Below are 18,948 nucleotides of genomic sequence, written 5' to 3' on the forward strand. Positions count from 1 at the left end.
CTGGTCGATGTTGATTCATCTCTCAGTCATCCAGTAAGAATGGTCAAGCTGCGATGGCCTTTGTGAACCATCCCAGCTCCCATGTCCAGAAGAAGCAGGGACCTGGAGATGAGGCTATTCATTTTGTTTATCCAGACAGCTGGTGTATTCATCTGCTTGGGCTGCTGTAACAAAATACCACATAAGAGACGGGGAGAGAGAGAGAGACAGAGACAGAGAGACAGAGAGAGAGACAGAGAGAGAGAGAGCACCTTATTTTATCACAGTTCTATAGTCTACACCTTGAAGAGCACTATGACATCAGCATCATTATTTTTCTGGTGGGGTTTTGAAGATGACCAGCTTTCCTTGTTTCCTTTAGAAGAAAGAAACATCTCTGGTGTTTCTTCCTCCATCCCCATAGGGTCAGTGTGTGACTCCTATGATGTTGAATGTTTCCTAGAGGTCCTGTCTTCAGCTACTGCCATACTAAGAGATAGATTCCACATGTGAATCTGTGAATCTGGGTGCCGCCCATACAAGAGCAGCCTGTAGGCCCCATTACTATCAACTAAGACAAAATATTTACCATCACCAAGTTCTGGGCACAATGAATAATGTGCCAGGTGTCTAACTTTACATGCGGCATCAGTACCACATGAGTGACACTGATCTATGTGCAGAAAGGGGCATGGAGTCTCAAGTAAAATGGCCAGGGCCCCTCATCTGGTTGGAGACCATGCTGGGCTCCTACCTTTCCCAACAGAGGAAAAGCCTTGATCTTATCCAACCAAGTCCCTATTAGTAATAATCACTGATCAGGGTTTGAACTGAGCCCTTCCAATTCTGGTTGGTTCATCATAAAACCCAGGACTTCCAAGAAGGTGGGCTTAAGAAAAAGTTCAATTTTTTTCACTTAGATTTTGGTAAGCATAGATCAATTACAATTGAATGTTTATTCATTTGTTCAGTATTTTTAAGATTTTTGACAGATTATGGGGTTAAGAATAAGATAAATACTTTGCACATCATGTTTGGCTTTTACTGCTTTCCTTGTGAAAAGTGTTGGCATCCTGTCATGACTTCCTTGATAGAAAGGAGAAGGAGGGATATGAATAAAATTGGGTGTATCAGTAAGTGTGCTTTGAATAGAGCATTTGATTGAAAGGACCCATGGGAGCCATCTCTCCAGAGTCTTCTGTGTCCTGCATGTTGAATAATTGTATATTTTGATTGTTTTTCTTCTTTTTAATATAAAGAAAAAATATATTGTCCCTTTTGTTTAAGTCCCGAAGCTTAGAAAAACAAAGACGCTTATATTTATTGCATCCTACATTGCATTATTGTGTCGGATTACAACCCTTCACAATGAACTGATTGAGTCAGGCAGCTTCATGATCCTTTACATACTTCAGGCAAGGTATATCTGAGCCTATGCATCAAGACATGTCCGTAGCACATAGTAAGCCCCCTCATGTTCCAGTGTCACAATGCCCACATCACCTTAGCAGGATTGCTTTCATCTATTGGTAGAATAAATCCATTGTGAATAGTGAAGGGAGCACGTGCAGAGGTGTCACACATGCCAGGAAAAAGCTAACTCAACTGACATCATCCCCCCGGCTCAACTGACATCATCTGCCAAGCTCAACTGACATCATCCCCCAAGCTCAACTGACATCATCCCCTCAGCTCAACTGGCATCATCCCCTGAGCTCAACTGACATCATCCCCTGAGCTCAACTGACATCACCACCCTCTGATTTCAACTGATAACATCCCCTGAGCTCAACTGACACCATCCCCCGCCTGCTCAACTGACATCACCCCCCCCCTCAGCTCAACTGACATCATCCCCTGAGCTCAACTGACATCATTCCCAGAGCTCAACTGTCATCATTCCCCTAGCATAGATTTAAAACTGCCAAGAAATTCAAGTTACAGATTCTGGTGGTGATGGTGGTGGTGGTAGTGTGTGTGTGTGTGTGTGTGTGTGTGTGTGTGTGTGTGTGTGTCCATCTCCGACTATAGATAAGTTTTCATTTCAAGATTATGTTCAATAGCCCCATTTTCATAGGTGCCTGACTGAAGTTCTAGCTCTCACCTAGACTGGCAAAGAGTGCAAACCTCATTTTGTACCAAAGATCCCTCCATTAGACAGATATAAGTGTTCCAACACTTACAATAACCAACAGTAATATTTATATTTATTATTGTTAATGTTATTGTTGCTGTCATTTTGGTTTTCCTCTTGACAATTAAAATGTATGTAGCACATATACAATAGGGAAAAAAATAAATGGAGTCATTGATTCAAGAAGAGAACTACATGACACTTGGAAATCCCAATTAAAACCCACAAAATAACAGAAACCACTAGCCATACTTCTCATCCCCCAGTCTCCACACACTCAGTGCTATTTGTCTGCCCTGGTAAAGGTAGGAGGTCTTGAGCCCTATAAAATCTTCAGCTACTTAAAACACAGTCAGACACAGCTCCATAACAGCTGGGTGACAAACTCCAGAACCTTCTACAAGTTTTATTACCAACAATCAGAAATGATGCAGCCAAATGGAAACATGGGAGTGCAGGAGCAGTCTGGTAAGAAGACTGCTTGGAAAACAGGCTGAGAATTAGCTGCATCCTGAGGGTCCATGAGCACACACTTGTCTTGGCAGCAAGCTATGAAGGAGCAGGAAAATCAGTGGACGGAGACAATATGGAAGACACATAGTCAAGGGCAGGGTTAGCCCATTTTAAGCTTGAACACCAAGCTTGGGTGTGCTGGAACAAGGATAGATATACTGTGCTTGAAACAGATAACACACAAGCGTTATGATTTTCCTAGCAAGTAATAGACTTACTGGTCTTGTTTGAACATGCATTGGCATGACAGTTATTGAAGGCTGTAAGCCACATGAGGACACAAGCTATGCTTTTTCCATTTTTGTGGTTTCTTTGTGTACGGGGTCCCCAGGGTAGCACAGTACCTGACAGTAACTAGGGGAGACCATCGTATGCTTAAGGCTCAGATAGAGAAGTTACAGCCCTTAGGGAGCTTAGTGAGCTGCTATAGAGCAAGAAATACATCCAATAAATCTGAATAGTTTTCAAAATACTGGAAACAGAATCCTTGGGTGAGATATTCATTATAGGATGGCAAACGGGAAGAATGGTAGAAAACACTCCAAATACAGTTCTTGACAATATAGGCAGACAACATATGAGAAACATGACCTGTTCTATATAGTGTAGAAATAGAAATATCCTAGCAATCTAATAGCCCCTAAGTGGCCTCTATCTATTTTTCAAGGGCAGTGGGAGGTCATTTCCTTTACCTATACCCCAGGTATTCAGCATGCCATTTATTTTAAAAGCACGCATGTATGAACAGTAGCTTTATGCAATTGAAGCCAGCAGGTAGGTTACTGTTTTGCCACCCACCCCTCAAGTGTTGCCTTTGATGTTAATACAAGTTGACCACCACACACACAGTCACCTTCAGAACTATCACTCGCCTGGAAAGGTTTCAGACTAAGTCCATGTGGTCATTTTTCTTACTTATAAAAACTGGTCCTAAGGGCTGGCAGAGATGGTTCAGCTGTTAAGAACACACACTGCCTTTCCAGAGGACCTGAGTTCTATTCTTAGAAACCACATCAAGTAGCTCACACCTATCTGTAATTCCAGCTTCAATGGGGATCTGACAATTAAAGGTAATAACAAAATCTTAAAAAAAAAACAAAAAAAAAAAAAAAAAAAAAAAAAAACAAGCAACCCCCCCACCCCCCCCACACACACACATTCTGGATAGGCAATGCATCCATGCTTAAGAGTATTATTATTAAATTTCTATTTTTGTTTCCACAAAAAATAAAAAGCTGTGGATTCCTTCCAGACTTATGTGGTTTGATCAAGCCAGACCCCCTGAAACAGAGGACCAGGTGATCCTACATTCAAAACAGCTGAACAAAGCAGCCTTGCAGACTACAGCCAGAATTTCTGTGTCTTCTTAGAATCCCCCATGACAGCGCCCCCTATCAGCAGAAAGTAGTTTGGAAAAAACGACACCCAAATTCCCAAATATTGTTTATAAATGTTTGTTTTCATTTAAATGGGCTTGGTTATAAATGGATAATGATCACAGCCAATTCTTTTTAAAAGGTAAAAAGGGAATTATGGTATAGATATGAATACTTTGTTTTGGAACAGATTTTCATTTATTGATACAATTTAAGGTCAATAAGTTGATATGTATATTTCTCCTCTTGTTTAGGTATTGTGTTTATTGAGCTCAGTTAGAAATGTAATGTATAATGTAGTACAGATTATAGATAGTTACCTATAATAGTCAAAACTTACAGTTAAGTTAGTTAGGTTTTCTAGATATACAGAGATGTATTTGAGATAGATAGACATTCTTCAAACCTTTCAAAGATCTACAGAATATGGCATTTAAAATGGTTTAGGGTTTTTCTTGACAATGAGACATAATTGTTCCTGGCAACACCACCTACATCAAAAAGAAAGATGGACATTGAAGAAACTCATTATGGCGTTTACTTCCAATATGACAAGACTAGCCATTTAGACAAGATACTGCTCATGTCTGGACTGTTTGACTTTGTGCTGTATAAACTGGACATGCAGGACCCACAGAAAAATGACTGCTGATTGAAGATGGACATTGCTACAGAGTTCCTGCTTCATGGAAGAATCTGCCAGACAGTCTACAGGATACAAAGAAAAGTAACTGACAAACTGCCAATACAAAAAGACAGTTTAAAGTTTCCTGCTTTGCTGAAGGGTCTGCCAGACACACTATGGCCTATGGGCTAAAGATGAAAAATTACAAAAGAACTTCGGGTGACTAAAAAGGCAAGATGTCTCTGTCATTTCTAGAGCTTATATATTATCCTTCTGTGGTCTTTGAAGAAGTTAAAGACAGATGGTTATGGTTATAGTTTTCATTAATTATGATTAAAGATAAGCTACTTAAACTTTAGACACATAAAGATAAAATAGATGATAAAATATTTTCTTCAAATCTTACTAAATGTTAATGGACTAAATATTGTTAAGTGTGATTCTTACTTGATAACTGTTGTATAATATATTTTTACTATGTTAAGGTTAAAACCCTTCTTTTTATTTAAACAAAAAAGAGGATGATGGGAGATGTCATTCTGTATGTTTCTCATACTGGTTAATAATAAAGCACTGTTGGCCAATAGGAAAGAAAGATAGGAGGGACTAGGAGACAAGGAGGAAATAGGAAGTAGTAAGGAGGAGTCAAGATGGAGAGTCTGAAAAAAGCAATGTGCCGCCGGCTCCCCGGTAAGAGAAATACATAAATCAACAAAAATGGGTTAATAATTGAGGCAAAGCTAGCCAATAAGAAACAAGTAACAGGGCCAACAACATTGTATCAAATACAGAGTCTCTGTGTATTATTTGGGGCTGGCGCTGCAACAGGACAAGACCGGGCGGCCACAGGTGGAAAAACCGTACACCTTAGAGCTACTTATATAAAAATCTGTTGGTACAGTCTTCTCAGACCCCAGACAACTGCTTGTACGATAACTTGTTCTTTTATCTGCCCTACTATTCATCCCCTTATTTCCCACTGCACACCAAAGCTCCACAGACCGTGAACATCCTGCCTGCTTTTAGACAAATGCATTTGCAATCTGGTGGATGGCTTCTGCACTACCAGGAATGTTGTCTTATCCCTGGCATTTACAAGGACTTAATTTATAGTGTTTTTGCTTCCTTTCATTACTTCAGTCTTCCCATCAGGAAACAGGAGACAGGAGCAGAGCTGGTGTGTTCAACCCTTTAACATTTGAGGAGACGAGCTGAGAGGCTGGGCCTCCCTTGAGGCCACAGGTCATCTGCTGCAGGCCCTACATTATTTCCCTGAACACTTCCTTTACATGATACCCAGCTGCTCCTAACTCAAATGTAACATTAACTTAATCACTGGGCTAGATGTGTGCAGTCCATTTAACGCCAGCCTTCTCTAACTCCACAATCGGCCTATCATTTTATGGCATATAGGGTATTTTATCAAATGCTACAAAAATATAATTTACTTTCAAAAAAGCAATTTCCATCTTATACCCTGACCCTCTAACCTGTTATAAAAATCCAGTATTGGGAATGACATGTTATAAATGGTAGTTTCAGGCTGCTGTGTGGACCCCATCAACCCTGCTTACATGAAGTATGCTAAGAAGCTTCACTTCCTGTACACAGTCTTTAAGGTTTACAAAGGAATTAAGAAAGGCCGCGGTAGCTTTCTGATTCTGAGCTGGACTCTGAGAATACCATGCTGTCTTCCCTGCCTGCCCTCTTACCAGTCAGCCTCCTTCCAGCATAGCTCTGACATCAATTCCCAACAGTTTCCAGCCTGCCCTTTGCCGCATGTGCCAGATCATCTCCATGACATGTTCACTCTCTGCACACTATCCCTTCTTTCACCTTTCTCCATTTCTCCTTCTCTCCCCCTTCCTAATCCCTCTTTCCCTCACTGCTTTTCTCTTCTTCTCCCATTACCAACTTGTGTTGCAAATTCTCAGGCTGTAACCTGTTCCTTTGAATTCTCCTCTAGCAGGAAATTCAAATACATTTGGACAAGTCGCACTATTTGTGTAGCCCGTGTGAGTGGTATTGTTCAGGGTTGCTTAGTAACCCAGTGTGACAACAAGAATGTACGTACATCTATATGTGCTCACCGGGTTCATATTCAGTGCCAGTTTCCCTCCGCCACCAGATATTATTGTATTGCAATTCAACAGACATCTCCCCAGAGACTGGACAGACCACGAGGAGAGGAGATTCTCTGCATCAGCTGTTCCAATTAGAGTCAACAACAATACCCACTCCATTTTAAAATGTTTCACATTCTCTTTGCCATCCATTGAGAAATTCCAAATATGATGTTTCCATCTGCAGTGGGAGAACAGGAGGGATGAGAAGGCCAAGGGAGATAGAGGATGGATTGACTTGCACACTCATTCATGCATCATGGCTTATTCTGTGTTTTAGCCTGTCTGCCTACCTCTCTCTCTGGTAGGCACATGAGCTGTGGGCATCTGGGTAGCCAGCTTTTGTAACATGGCCTGTCTTCCCTTACAGTGCGGCACCATGGAGCAGGGCCTGTATGTGAACCTGACAGAAAGAAACCTACAGGATGCTCAGAAGTTCATTCTGATGCATGAAGTGGTACAGCCAGTGACCACAGTGCCCTCCTTCATGGAGGACAACAGCCGCTTCTCCCACCTGGCCGTGGACGTGGTGCAGGGCAGGGACACACTCGTCCACATCATCTATCTGGCCACAGGTAGGAACTCTACCATCTTCACATTCTTAAATTTCAACATTCACCTTCAAGCATAGCCATGTGTCTATGTTCTGTCACAAGCAGAATCCACAATGTGTGCTTCTTATCAACCTATGTACGTCCTCTCGGAAATCTTGCTTTCGCTCTTTCTGTACTGCTACAATTTTAACTGGAGAGGTAATTCTTTCTTAGCTATTCCTTCTCTCCAATGGCTCTTGGCATGACGTTTGGCTAGTTTAAGACAACAGAAAAGTTTTGTTAGAAGACACTGCCAGGTGAAATGTTTTCTGGAAATTTTCATGCTGATCTGCAAGCTATTGCTGACAAAGGTCCATGGAAACATTTGAAGAATGGAGCGTACACAGCACAGTATTTCATATGCAGGGCAAGCCAAGGTGCTTATCAAACAGTAGGTAACAAGGAGACTTCTTCAGAGTTCTAAGTAAGTGAGTAATGACAGCCTGCTCTCATTCGCTGCATGACTCTGACAGTGCAGGGTGCACAGCCCTTCGCCGGGGGCTGTCTCAGATCACCTGCCTAGCCCCAGACAGTGTAATTTCACCGTGGGATGGGTGCCTCCCATTCTTTTGTGTAGTGTGATGGATACTTGGCAGTTCCTCAGAAATCGTGGTTACCTTTTTATCATTCCTTCACAGGATTTCTCAATTTGCCATTGTGTATTTTTCAGTCCGTTTATTGTATTCACGAAATTGTAATGACTCCCTGTTTTCCCGCTGTCTGTTGGTTGAATTCATTTGGCACACTGGGGGTACATGGTGACTATATTGGTGCCCCCTGCTCTCTCAGGTGTCACGATATGAAAGGGACATGCATGTAAGTAAAATGCATCACCAAAACCGCGATGAAGAGCCAATGAGATGGTTTGTCAGTAGAAGGATGTGATGGATATGCCTGGGAGGCTCCTGTTTCTTGGCTGGACAGTGTCCCCCAGTGCCAGAAGCACTGGATGCTGCCCCCTTTATAGAGAAGCTGTAAACACTGGGAGATGTAGGGTTGGTTAGCATGGATCAGTCCTGCTGAGTGGTCAGTAACATGAGAGAGATGCTAGCATTGGATAGGGACTTGGATGGGTAGAGGCCAGTCGGAGGAAGAGTGGGGAGTAGCTGAGGGAATCTAAAGAGAAAGTCATGTGACATAACTGCTAAGAGCAGCAGTTTGCAGAACTGACTCAGAAGAGGTGGATAATAAGGTTTCTAGTTTTCATGAAAAGTCAAGATGAGAATTGTTTTCTTCTTATCCATTTTGAGAGAGTGAGAGGAATTTCTTGCCATTGAGGGATTATGTCTCCTTATGGCATTGTTTGTCATTAAAAGCCAGAAGACTGCCTGACACATGGCAGATCTGTAGAGTAAGTGGATTGGATCTTCCCAAAGGTGTTCCTGGTTTTTCATCATAAAGCTTCAGGTTAATGTGGCATAAATGAATTTGCTTCTTGGACTTATAGAGACAGCTGATGTCCTCCTCTGGCCCTGAGGTAGGGGATGCTGAGGGGTGGAGCCTCCGCTCCCAGTCCCTCCAAAGGAGGCAATTCTGACCTGATTTCATTTCTTAAGCTTGCTATGGTCATCAGTGAGCTCCCCAGAGGACTTGAAGGAATCCCACTGCAACTGTGATGGGTGCCTCCATCGTTGCAGGTTGTTGGTTAAAGTGGGGAACCACTGACTGGGGAGAGCAAATGTCAGGAAGCATTAGCTCCTGGTTCTGGAGGCTGGGTTCAACAGTAAAGTGTCAGCTGGATGATGTCCAGGAAGAGATCTCTTCCTGGTTCAGAGATGGTCATTTATTCATGCCATCCTTATAAATATTGTTTTGTGTTGTGTCTCTTTATTTGAATGTTTTGAAAAATAGTCTGGTATAGCCAGGCTAGCCTCAAATTCATTGCATAGCCTAAACTGACCCCAAACTTGTGATCCTCCTGCAGGGCTAGGATGCATCTTTTTGTAAGAAGGGCAATGGTTTGATTATGAAAGTTTCACCCTTATGAATTGACTACCTTTGGGAGGGTGTGCTCCCAAATGTCATCACTTTAAGGTTGATGCTATCAACATATGAGTTCATGTGGTACAGAGAACTCCCTGCCCATGGGAGTATAATATCTGAGGATCTTTATTACAAGTAATATTTTTGAAAACAATTGAAAACAGTCCAAATAGTGAAATTATGGAGGTGAAACCATAGTCAGCATCAGTTGTTTTTTAAATGGTTTTAAAAGCAGTTGGTGTTGCTTCTAGAAGCTTCCACACAGAAGTCTAAGTTGCAAGTTCTGGTTTTGCTATTCCCAGTCACCGTCACCCTTGTGTCATAAATGCACCTCACTTAGTTGCATTTTAACTTTACACCCACAGATAGATGATTCTTGGCAGTTCTGCCTTGAAAAAGTCTACCTGTGACTTTGTTCTTAGAGTTCATGTGATTAACAGCATTGTATAAAGTGTTTTAATTAAGCTTGTGCATCTTTAAGACAAGTTCCTTTAGCGGACTATATATAGTGCAATACAGCTTTGACAACCACTGGGAAATCACTTTGAGTCATGACTTGCTGTGTTGTGGCATTTTCTTATTGAATTGTCTGGGTCCAAACCCACAATATCTTGAGGGGTTTTGCATCTTAGTGTTATCTTAGGCTTATGGGCTGCAGAAGAATCTAGGCTTTGACTCTGTCCCCAGGTGTACTCCTTTGTACCAAACAAGCCACACAGTGATGACCTTTTCTGTTCTACCAATCTAATGTTTTCTTTCTGTTTTAATCTGTTGATTTTCAAATGCCCAATCCCCATGTGTAACGAAGTTGCAATCACAGGCCCTGTTGGTAGGGGAAGATACCATATCCGTCACTGACTTCAGTGGGTCTCCATTGCACAGTAGTTAAGTTGCTTCTCTCAGGAGTTTTCAGTGGCTGAAGACCCTTTCCATTAAGAAGCCAGCCTGGAATGGTGGGGTCCTGCAGAGAGTCCTGCTCAACTCATGTAGGAGCTTGGAGCATTCTACTAAAAGCTAAAGGCCTGTTTAGATTAGTTTGACAAATTTGGCTTTGGAACTTCTATGAATTGCAAGCACATTCCATTAACCTCTGGGAAGGCTTCTTAACTCTTACAGCATGCTTGTGTATTTTCAAAATTTTTAAATTCCAATTCACAATGAAAATTAATTTTAATACAGATTATTTTACTATCCTGGTGTGCTGTTGCTTTTCATTTCTGAGCTAATGAGATGTATGAATGGATTATGAGAAATACTATTTTAAAAAGTTTATTTTAACAAGTCGCCTTTTACTGAAGCTGAATAGATATTGCTAACTTCTGATAGTCTGAAACATAAGGACCAGTGATTTTGACCTTCCGTGTCCACCAGGCTGATGCTTGTCTTGTGTCTTGTTAGCATCTTACCAATGTGTGAAGACAAGGACACTCTTGTCCTTGGACATGAAAGCCAGAGTTCTGGAGTTGCAATTTCCCTTACTTTACCATGACTGCAGATTCTCATGGGCAGAGCATGGCTACTCCACTCACAGTATCGGAGTTGATGCAGATCTCTTCTTTCCTTCCAATGAGTATATACTGAATATACTCAAATAAATGCCAATAGACCACTTGCTGGCAGTGGCCATTAGAGAAGCTGGCTCACTTCCCCCATTGTGCTATTCACAGACACCCACAAAGTTTCCTCATGGTGCTAGTACCATGGTGCATCGCACATACCATTTCCCTGCTCCCCACATCCCTCCCCAGGCTCCTTCATAGTCTGTTTCTTGTGTATTCATCTCTTCCTTGTTTGTCTCAGCCAAAGTGAAGCCTGTTACATGGGCCTGACTAGATGGTAAGCCACTTCCTTGAAGGTGGTCTGAGTTGGAGCTAGGGTACATTTCTGATGGCAGACCCTTTAGATAACTTGCGATATGAACTCTCAAAGTGGCTTAAGTCTTCAGTGCATCAGCTTCCAAGTCAAGTCCTGTTGAGCATTATATTATAGCATCCCCTCCTCCCTCGGGTACAATAGTCTGGAATCCCCCTCCTCCCTTGGGTACAGTAGTCTGGGATCCCCCTCCTCCCTCGGGTACAGTAGTCTGGAATCCCCCTCCTCCCTTGGGTACAGTAGTCTGGGATCCCCTCCTCCCTCGGGTACTGTAGTCTGGAGTCCCCCTCCTCCCCCGGGTACAGTAGTCTAGAATCCCCCTCCTCCCTTGGGTACAGCACACCGCACACTCTGACACCCAGGCTACAATTTGAAGGCACTTTGCAGACCTTACTTGTCTCCTTTGTCTCATGCTGACCTGACTCTCAGCTTACTCCCTGGCTCATGGGTATTCTTATTCCACATTCCTCCTTTAGACAATGCTGCCTAGTCTCACAGTTTCACTTCTCCTTTTAGGAATCACCGTGGCCATTTTATTTTTATCTAACCTCAATTCTGGTATATTCAAATTATTATGAAGTTAAATTGTATGTAACTTTAAAGTGGGTTAAGTTTAAATTGCAGTAATTGTTGACCATCTCAGAATAGTGTGAAAATCAGAGTCAGTTTCCTGACACACAAATTATACTTCATTAATACTCCACTATTCACAAACATTTATTTAAAAGCCCCCAATAAAGGAAATACATAAACATATTTGAACTTTCTTAACATTATGAACTTGCAGAATTCCCTTAGAGCAGGACTCAGAGCAGGTGATAGATGGGCACAAAGAGTCCCCCACCACAGGTTTAAATGCTACTAGCTGAGTACCAGCAGTATAATCCTGATTTCTCCGGCTGTGGACTTTTATCTTAGAATGAAATATTTATTAAAAACTCTCAGAAAACGTATTTGGCCCAGGTCCTTTAGTAGAGAAAGCCTGAGTTCAACAGGCTACAGAAAGATAGATGAACACAATCCTCCACTGAAGGATTGAGAGCCCATTGGTCACAAATTTACTTTGCTAAATATGCAAGGAAGGGGGAGAGATGGGGAAAAGGGCATGGATAGAATGATAAAGCATACAAAAGATGAAAAACGCTCACAGAGAGAGGGGAGTGGTGGAATGTCTATGCTACTGTGGAGGTAAATGATTCCATCCTAATACCATGGCAAAAGAAGCAAAGGGGGAAGATGACCAGAGTGAATCGATACCATGAGAAATAACAGATTCTAGACAGGAAGGACACACAGACCAGGCAGCATTAGAACAGTCAGTGTGTCTGGCCCAGGGAACCACACTGTAATGCCTATGACACTGTGAGCTGTCATGTGCTGTTTGCATTTCCTGAGAAGCTGCCTCTGGGGGCTGGGATTGTCCCCACCCTCATTTCAGACCTAAGCTCGTTTGTCTTTACATGTCCTTTAAGGGACCTTGTCTAAGGATGGGCGGCCCTCCCTCGCAACTTTGACGTGGAGGAGAGACAAGGTGCAGATAAAAACACATGTACCCTTGAGCAGCTAGAAAGTAAACCATTTCCCACCGAGGCATCTATTATTTGCTCCTTGCTGCTATTTGTTCATTACTTGGGACAACCTGAGGGGATGCTGTGGCATGCCTGAGACTCGCTCTGTGGGTATTCGTAGCTGAATGCCTTGATGGGTCCCCCCCACTTGACTTCTGATGGATGTTTTGAGTGCCTGGTTTGGTGATTGTATGCGTTACATTTCCGTTGCCTTGGTGCAACACCATGACTTTACAGAATGATTTATTTGGGTTTAAGGTTGTGGAAGACTAGAGTCATGATGGCAGAGGGAGCAGGGCCAGCAGGTGGCAGTCATGGTGACTGAGGCAGAATCTGATGGTTCACTTTCTGACTCACAAGCACAAGACAGAGACAGCAAACTAGGAATGGGATGAGTCATTAAACCAGTGGTCCTCAACCTCTTTAGCAAATCTGCATCTCCAAGAATATTTACATTATAATTCATAACAGTAGCAAAATTATAGTTATGAAGTAGCAATGAAAATAGTTGTATAGTTGGGGGTCACCACAACATGAGGAACTGTATTAAAGGGTTGTAGCATTAGGAATGGTGAGAGCCACTGCTCAAAGTCTGCCTCTGGTGGCATACTCCCTACAGCAAGGCTACTCCTCCTAAGTCTCCCCTCCTAAGTCTCCCCAAACAATGCAATCTACTAGGGACTATGTATTTAAATACATGGGACTATGGGAGACAGTCTCATTCAAATTCATCTCCATAGCGACAACTGTCTGCTTACCTACTTGCCTGCCTGCTACTTGCTATTTATTCTTTTACACTGCTTTGCTGTGTAGTTGGGAAACACTCCTTTAGGACTGAAAAGATGGCTGCTTAGATCACTTCTCTGGGCTGTACCTCCCATCCATATAGGGAGCCAGTAAATATCCCTAAAGTCATCATTAACGAAAATTTCCCTGAGATAAAAGAAGGACCAAGTCTTCATATATCAACACACATTACATCTCAGTAATAAAGATGGCAAGTAAATGAAGAGATTTTCAAATCTAAAGGGTAAAGAATTATAAACATTAAGAGATAAAATTCTTACCAATGTAAAAAAAAACAGTTTAGAGGGGTCTCTGAATATCTGCAGCTGCCTAAGTCCATGAAAAATATAAAAACTTCTAAGAAAACCAAAATGTGATTAGGAAATTTTGTAATCACCCAAAGAATAAGGAAAACAGGAAGGCAAATGAAATTTTAAACAAAGCAATATCGAGGAGGACCTTCTTTAGGAACATGAAGCAAGACTAATTAGTGGTTAAGTTCAGCCAGCGATGGAAATTTGGGGAAAGAGTAAGAGAACTGAGCCTGGAGTTTAAGGGGAACAGGATATTTTAAAGCACAGAAATTAACATTTCTCAAGTGAATTATTATAAGCTAATCTTTCTTTCAAAAGTAAATACACACTAAGAAATTATGGACATAACACCTGTCCTATAACTACGTTTAAAGCCAGAATGTCTCTGCTTCTAGACAAAACAAAGTAACAACAATCAGCAAGTAAGTCATAGAAGGAAGAAAGGAAGAAAGAAAGGAAGGAAGGAAGGAAGGAAGGAAGGAAGGAAGGAAGGAAGGAAGGAAGGAAGACAGGGAAGGTGGTTGGTGACTGAGAGTCTGTTTTAGCATCTGACAAAGAAGTAAGGAGTTGGGATAGATCATGACTATAGGCTGGCATGATTACAGTGCACACAGAAGCATAACCAAGCATAGCTCACAAGATATACTGTACCGGTGTCCTCAGATTCTCTACATCCCTTTCTTCTTAACCCTCAGCTATTTGTTCTGCCTCAGCTGTGGCCTGAGAAAAAAATGGCATCTCTCCAGCTGATGCTGGCTAGCTGGTGGCCAGAAGCCTGTCTTTTCTTCCTGTCTTGACCAAGGATGAAACACTTCAACATTGGGCATGGGATATGTTAGACATGGATGAATTCCTTGTAAGGTGATCTCCAGCCAATGATAAGTGGACCAGCAAGTATATCTCTTTTTCTCCCAGTGTGTGGTAGTGGAATCCCTCCTTGTGGCTCACCATAAAGGGTATCTAGGTGGATACTCAGGAATGTAGCATCATTCCACCATTCTCTCCTGTATCCCTTTTCTTTTCACTCATACAACCCTAAGCTTGCATTAATACTGGCACAGCAGCAGGTAGTCCCAGAAATGGCTACAAACCTTATGGCCCTATAGAGTGACACAGCTTCTTATGTGAACAGGATTGATAACGTATGACTTATGTTAATAAACTGATACTTTTACCTAAGTTTAATAGAAACTGACAAATTTATAAAGAAATAGTCTGGTGACTACTTATTGTGATCTCCAGGGAAAAAGTTGAGGAACAGTTAGTGTAGACACAAGGTAAACTGTGGGTTAGAGCTCCTAAGTATTTTCTAGTCTGCAGGTCTATTTTGTCATAGTATTGGAATGTTATGCAAAATAAATAGGTACTTTAGATGTAACTGTACTGAATTAGATAATGAAAACAAGACAGTGAACAAGGATATATCACACCTAAACAATACAGGAGGAAGTGGGTTTGCCAGGCATGGCTAGCAGCCATGTATTATTTGTGTGTATTATTTTTCTCTTTTGAGTCAACATTTCTCTGTGTAGCTCTGGCTGTCCTGGGACTCACTGGGTAGACCAAACTTCCCGTCTCTTCCTTTCCCTTCTTTTCTCTTCCTTTCCCTTCCTTTCTCTCCCCTCTCCTCCCCTCCCCTTCTCTTTTGGTGTAATGGAAATTAACTAATTCACTTACTGTTGCTACAATGGATAAGAACTCTCAGTATTTATCAGCAAATTGACAACTACTTAAGGAGCACAAACGAGCTTTAGTGTTTGGTCAACACTCATCCTGGAATTAGTTTCTAAAGGGACTTCAAATTCGATCCTTTGCACTACAAATTCTAAATCTACAACTAATTTATATTGTGTATTGGGTTTTTTGTGTGAGAGGTTCTTATGAATTAAAAGAAGACACTGTTTTGTATGAATGCCTATTTTATAAGAAAGATTGAATTTACTGAGAATACTTTCATTAATTAATAATAGTACAGAAAAGAAACCTAGTAAAAAAGGACTGAGTTAAACTGTTTTCTACACACACACACACACACACACACACACACACACACACACACACACACACGTTACTCCCACAGTCTCAGGTGTGACCTCACTGGGAAAGGGGGTCTTTGAAGATGTTCTTAGTTAAGCCAACGTGAGGCTAAATTAGTTTTAGCTTCCCTCTAATCCAACATGACTGGATTGCTTACACAATAATTGGGGGCCAGGATGGAATCAAGAGACAGCACAATTCAAGCAACAGTGACCCAGGGCAAGAACACTAGCAGTGGATGACCATGGTCAGTGCTAAGAAGAGGCAAGAGAAAGTTCTACTGAGAGCTTCAGGGCACATGGATCCTTGAAGATTTCATTTCCAGCTCATTGCATCCAGAACTGTGAGAGAAAGAACCTGTCACCCCAACACACCCAGAATGTGGTATGTTTGTCTTTGGTATGCTTTGCTTGTGTCTGAAGGCAATGGGTGTGTATGCATATTTGTAGATGTGGGTACTCTAGTGGGGGCCAGAGACATGAAGTTCTTCCTTGATATTTCCTCCAACCCTCATATGCAAGTTCTCTCACTTGAACTCAGAGCTTTCTGATTAGGCTAAGCTGCCCATCTTCCTCAGGGACCCAGTCTCTATTTTGCACACACTAGGGTTACAAACAGACTAGGAATCTGAGCTCTGACCCCCATGATTTCATGGCAAGTGTTTAATGTGCCTGCTGAGCTATCTGCCCAGCACAAACACTAACACTTATGGCAGCCCCCAGCACATTGAGAGGTCCAAGAAGACTGCCAATTTAGAGCCACCCTTAGAGCCAAATTTAAAGTACACCCTGGCTGTCCCCCTTTTCCTCTTTGCCCCACAATATTGCTCAATGCCCTACACTCAGTGAACAAAATTAGTTCATGTGAGACCCAATTAGAACAAACACTCTACTACTGAAACCACTTAAAATACTATACAACAGCTAATTGTTTTGTCAGATTAGATATAGAGACATTACTTGTTTAATTTTTATGTTTGATTTTCAAGCATGTTTCCTGTACAATTTTGGTAGCTTATGACTAGTTTTCCTAACAACAGAATAACATGAAGTTGTTAGCTACGAGTTAGTAATTTTCTCAGTATATTATTCTAAATGGGATGTGGATAATGTCTTTATGGAGAAGGCATTTTTACTATTTTCTTTGCCTCCCTTGGCTTTAGATCAGCCTAAGGCAGGTGCTTGGCATCTTTCATGTTTCACATGACCAGCATTGATTGAGTATTGCCTCAAGTAGTAAAGACTTTGGTCTTTGAACAAAAGCCAAAGGTTCAAAATACAAACTGTTACTCCTATGGCTCTTTCCTGGTAGCTAATTCTATTCAACCCCTTTAGTCTTACTGCAAACTGATAGAAATTGAGCAGTAGAGAGGGGTAAGTTTCATGTTTCCCAAACAGTTGTCCCTGGCTTATCAACACACCTGGTTAGCATGCTGTTTCTGTGTGAGATTATGTCACAACTCTGAGAAATTTAATGAAGCTCACACAGTGTGCCAGCTCCCCCACCCTGTTTCCCTGATGTGTCTAATCTATATCTCCTTCCCCCAAAAGCCATTCTACACTCTGTTCCTTCTTTACTTGTGGAAACTACAGGAAGCAGCTCCATTGTGACACACCAGTTATTGGAGTCCATAGGGCAAGAAACTGCCAAGAAGTTTTAGCAGGTTTTATCCTGGGGTAATTCAAAGAGAAGGCCCAGTAGACTATCAACTTATTGACAAATCCACAAAATAATATAATGAAAGGAATCTTCAAGTCTTTGAGAATATGGGTTTTCAATGATAACAAGGACCTTCCAGTAAGAGGCCCCATCGGTCCATTTGCCATGGTCAGCATTTGGTGACTGTTTCTTCTGTGGAAAATATTGACATGTCTTAAAAATTACCTCATGCTTTGTTTTCCCTTTGATAGGCCTCTGATCAGATGGGAAAGTGCATGGCATAGTTTGATGAGAGCATCTTTAAAGTAAAGCACTCAGAGGATGCCCTCTCAAGGCAGGGGCTGCCCAGTACTTCTTGGCACACAAGAAACAGGAAAAGAAGAAGACATAAAGTTAGGGAAGATGTAGTCCCCAGTACACTCCCCTACTGACACAAGTCTTCCACACCCTACTTCCTGGTTTTCACTCCCCTGGACTCTTGGGGTGCCTTGAATTCCTCAGGATATTGGTCCTTTGATGTCAAAGCCCTCAGGATCTACCCAAGGGAGTGTCCTGAAAAGCTAGAGCTGTGCTCCACCCCTCCCTAACCAGTTTCCAGTCCACCTGAGCTGCCAGGAAAGGGAACTGTCACACTCACTCATCTTTCTATTTTAATCCAATTACATCCTCAACTCTCTGTAGAATAATGATGTCCAAGAACATGCATGGCCCATCTGTATCTGCTCTGTACTTTTCCCCCAGTTTTCACATGGCTATTTATTTGACCAAATAGAGTTTCAACACTGTCATTCCAGTGAATGTAGAATTTCTTTTCCTGGCTCTTCTTAGCTTCTGTCACTTCGTAGTTGTTGCTGCTGGAATGGCAATCACTCCCAGGCACTGGAAAGCAAGCCTTTATCACCTTGACAGGATAGTTCTGTTCAATCTTAACCGGGTTCTTTGGGGAAGAGGTTTATTCTAGGTAATGATGTACATTTTAGAGGTGTGTTTGCTCTCCGTTTCCTGATTCAAGGCTAGAGTCTAGCTTCTTAAACTATAAGTAGCACCCTAGAATTAAATGTGTTATAGAAAGTGCTGTGTGATGATAAAAATGTTTTCTGAACATGCAATTAAAATTCAATTCAAAATCAAATATGCTATGAACCTGAGCCATTTTGTTTGCACTTGCCATGTTACACTGTACAGCTTCAATACAGCCTGGGTTCCAAACACATGTCATGAGAGCTGTGCTCTTTGTATAATGCCCATCATGCCACATGCAACCATGAATGCTGCCCAAAACACTGCCATATAGATTTGAGATTATTAGATGTTATGAATTATAGTGATCTTGCTATATATATGAAATATATTGATCTTATAGAAACCAAATGGTTTAATTATGGA

At 41.7% G+C, this 18,948-nt stretch overlaps 1 protein-coding gene across 1 annotated transcript in view; it reads left to right on the forward strand.

The window, feature by feature from the left end:
• The window catches only part of Sema5a (semaphorin 5A), a 415,024-nt gene that overhangs the window by 305,898 nt on the left and 90,178 nt on the right, over positions 1-18,948 (forward strand). Inside the window, exon 11 of the mRNA XM_051182617.1 lies at positions 7,121-7,325. Coding sequence (XP_051038574.1) covers positions 7,121-7,325 — 205 coding nt within the window. The remainder of the gene's footprint in view (positions 1-7,120; positions 7,326-18,948) is intronic.

This window comes from Phodopus roborovskii, unplaced genomic scaffold (assembly GCF_943737965.1).
Source record: "Phodopus roborovskii unplaced genomic scaffold, PHOROB, whole genome shotgun sequence".
Classification (NCBI taxonomy): Eukaryota; Metazoa; Chordata; class Mammalia; order Rodentia; family Cricetidae; genus Phodopus; species Phodopus roborovskii.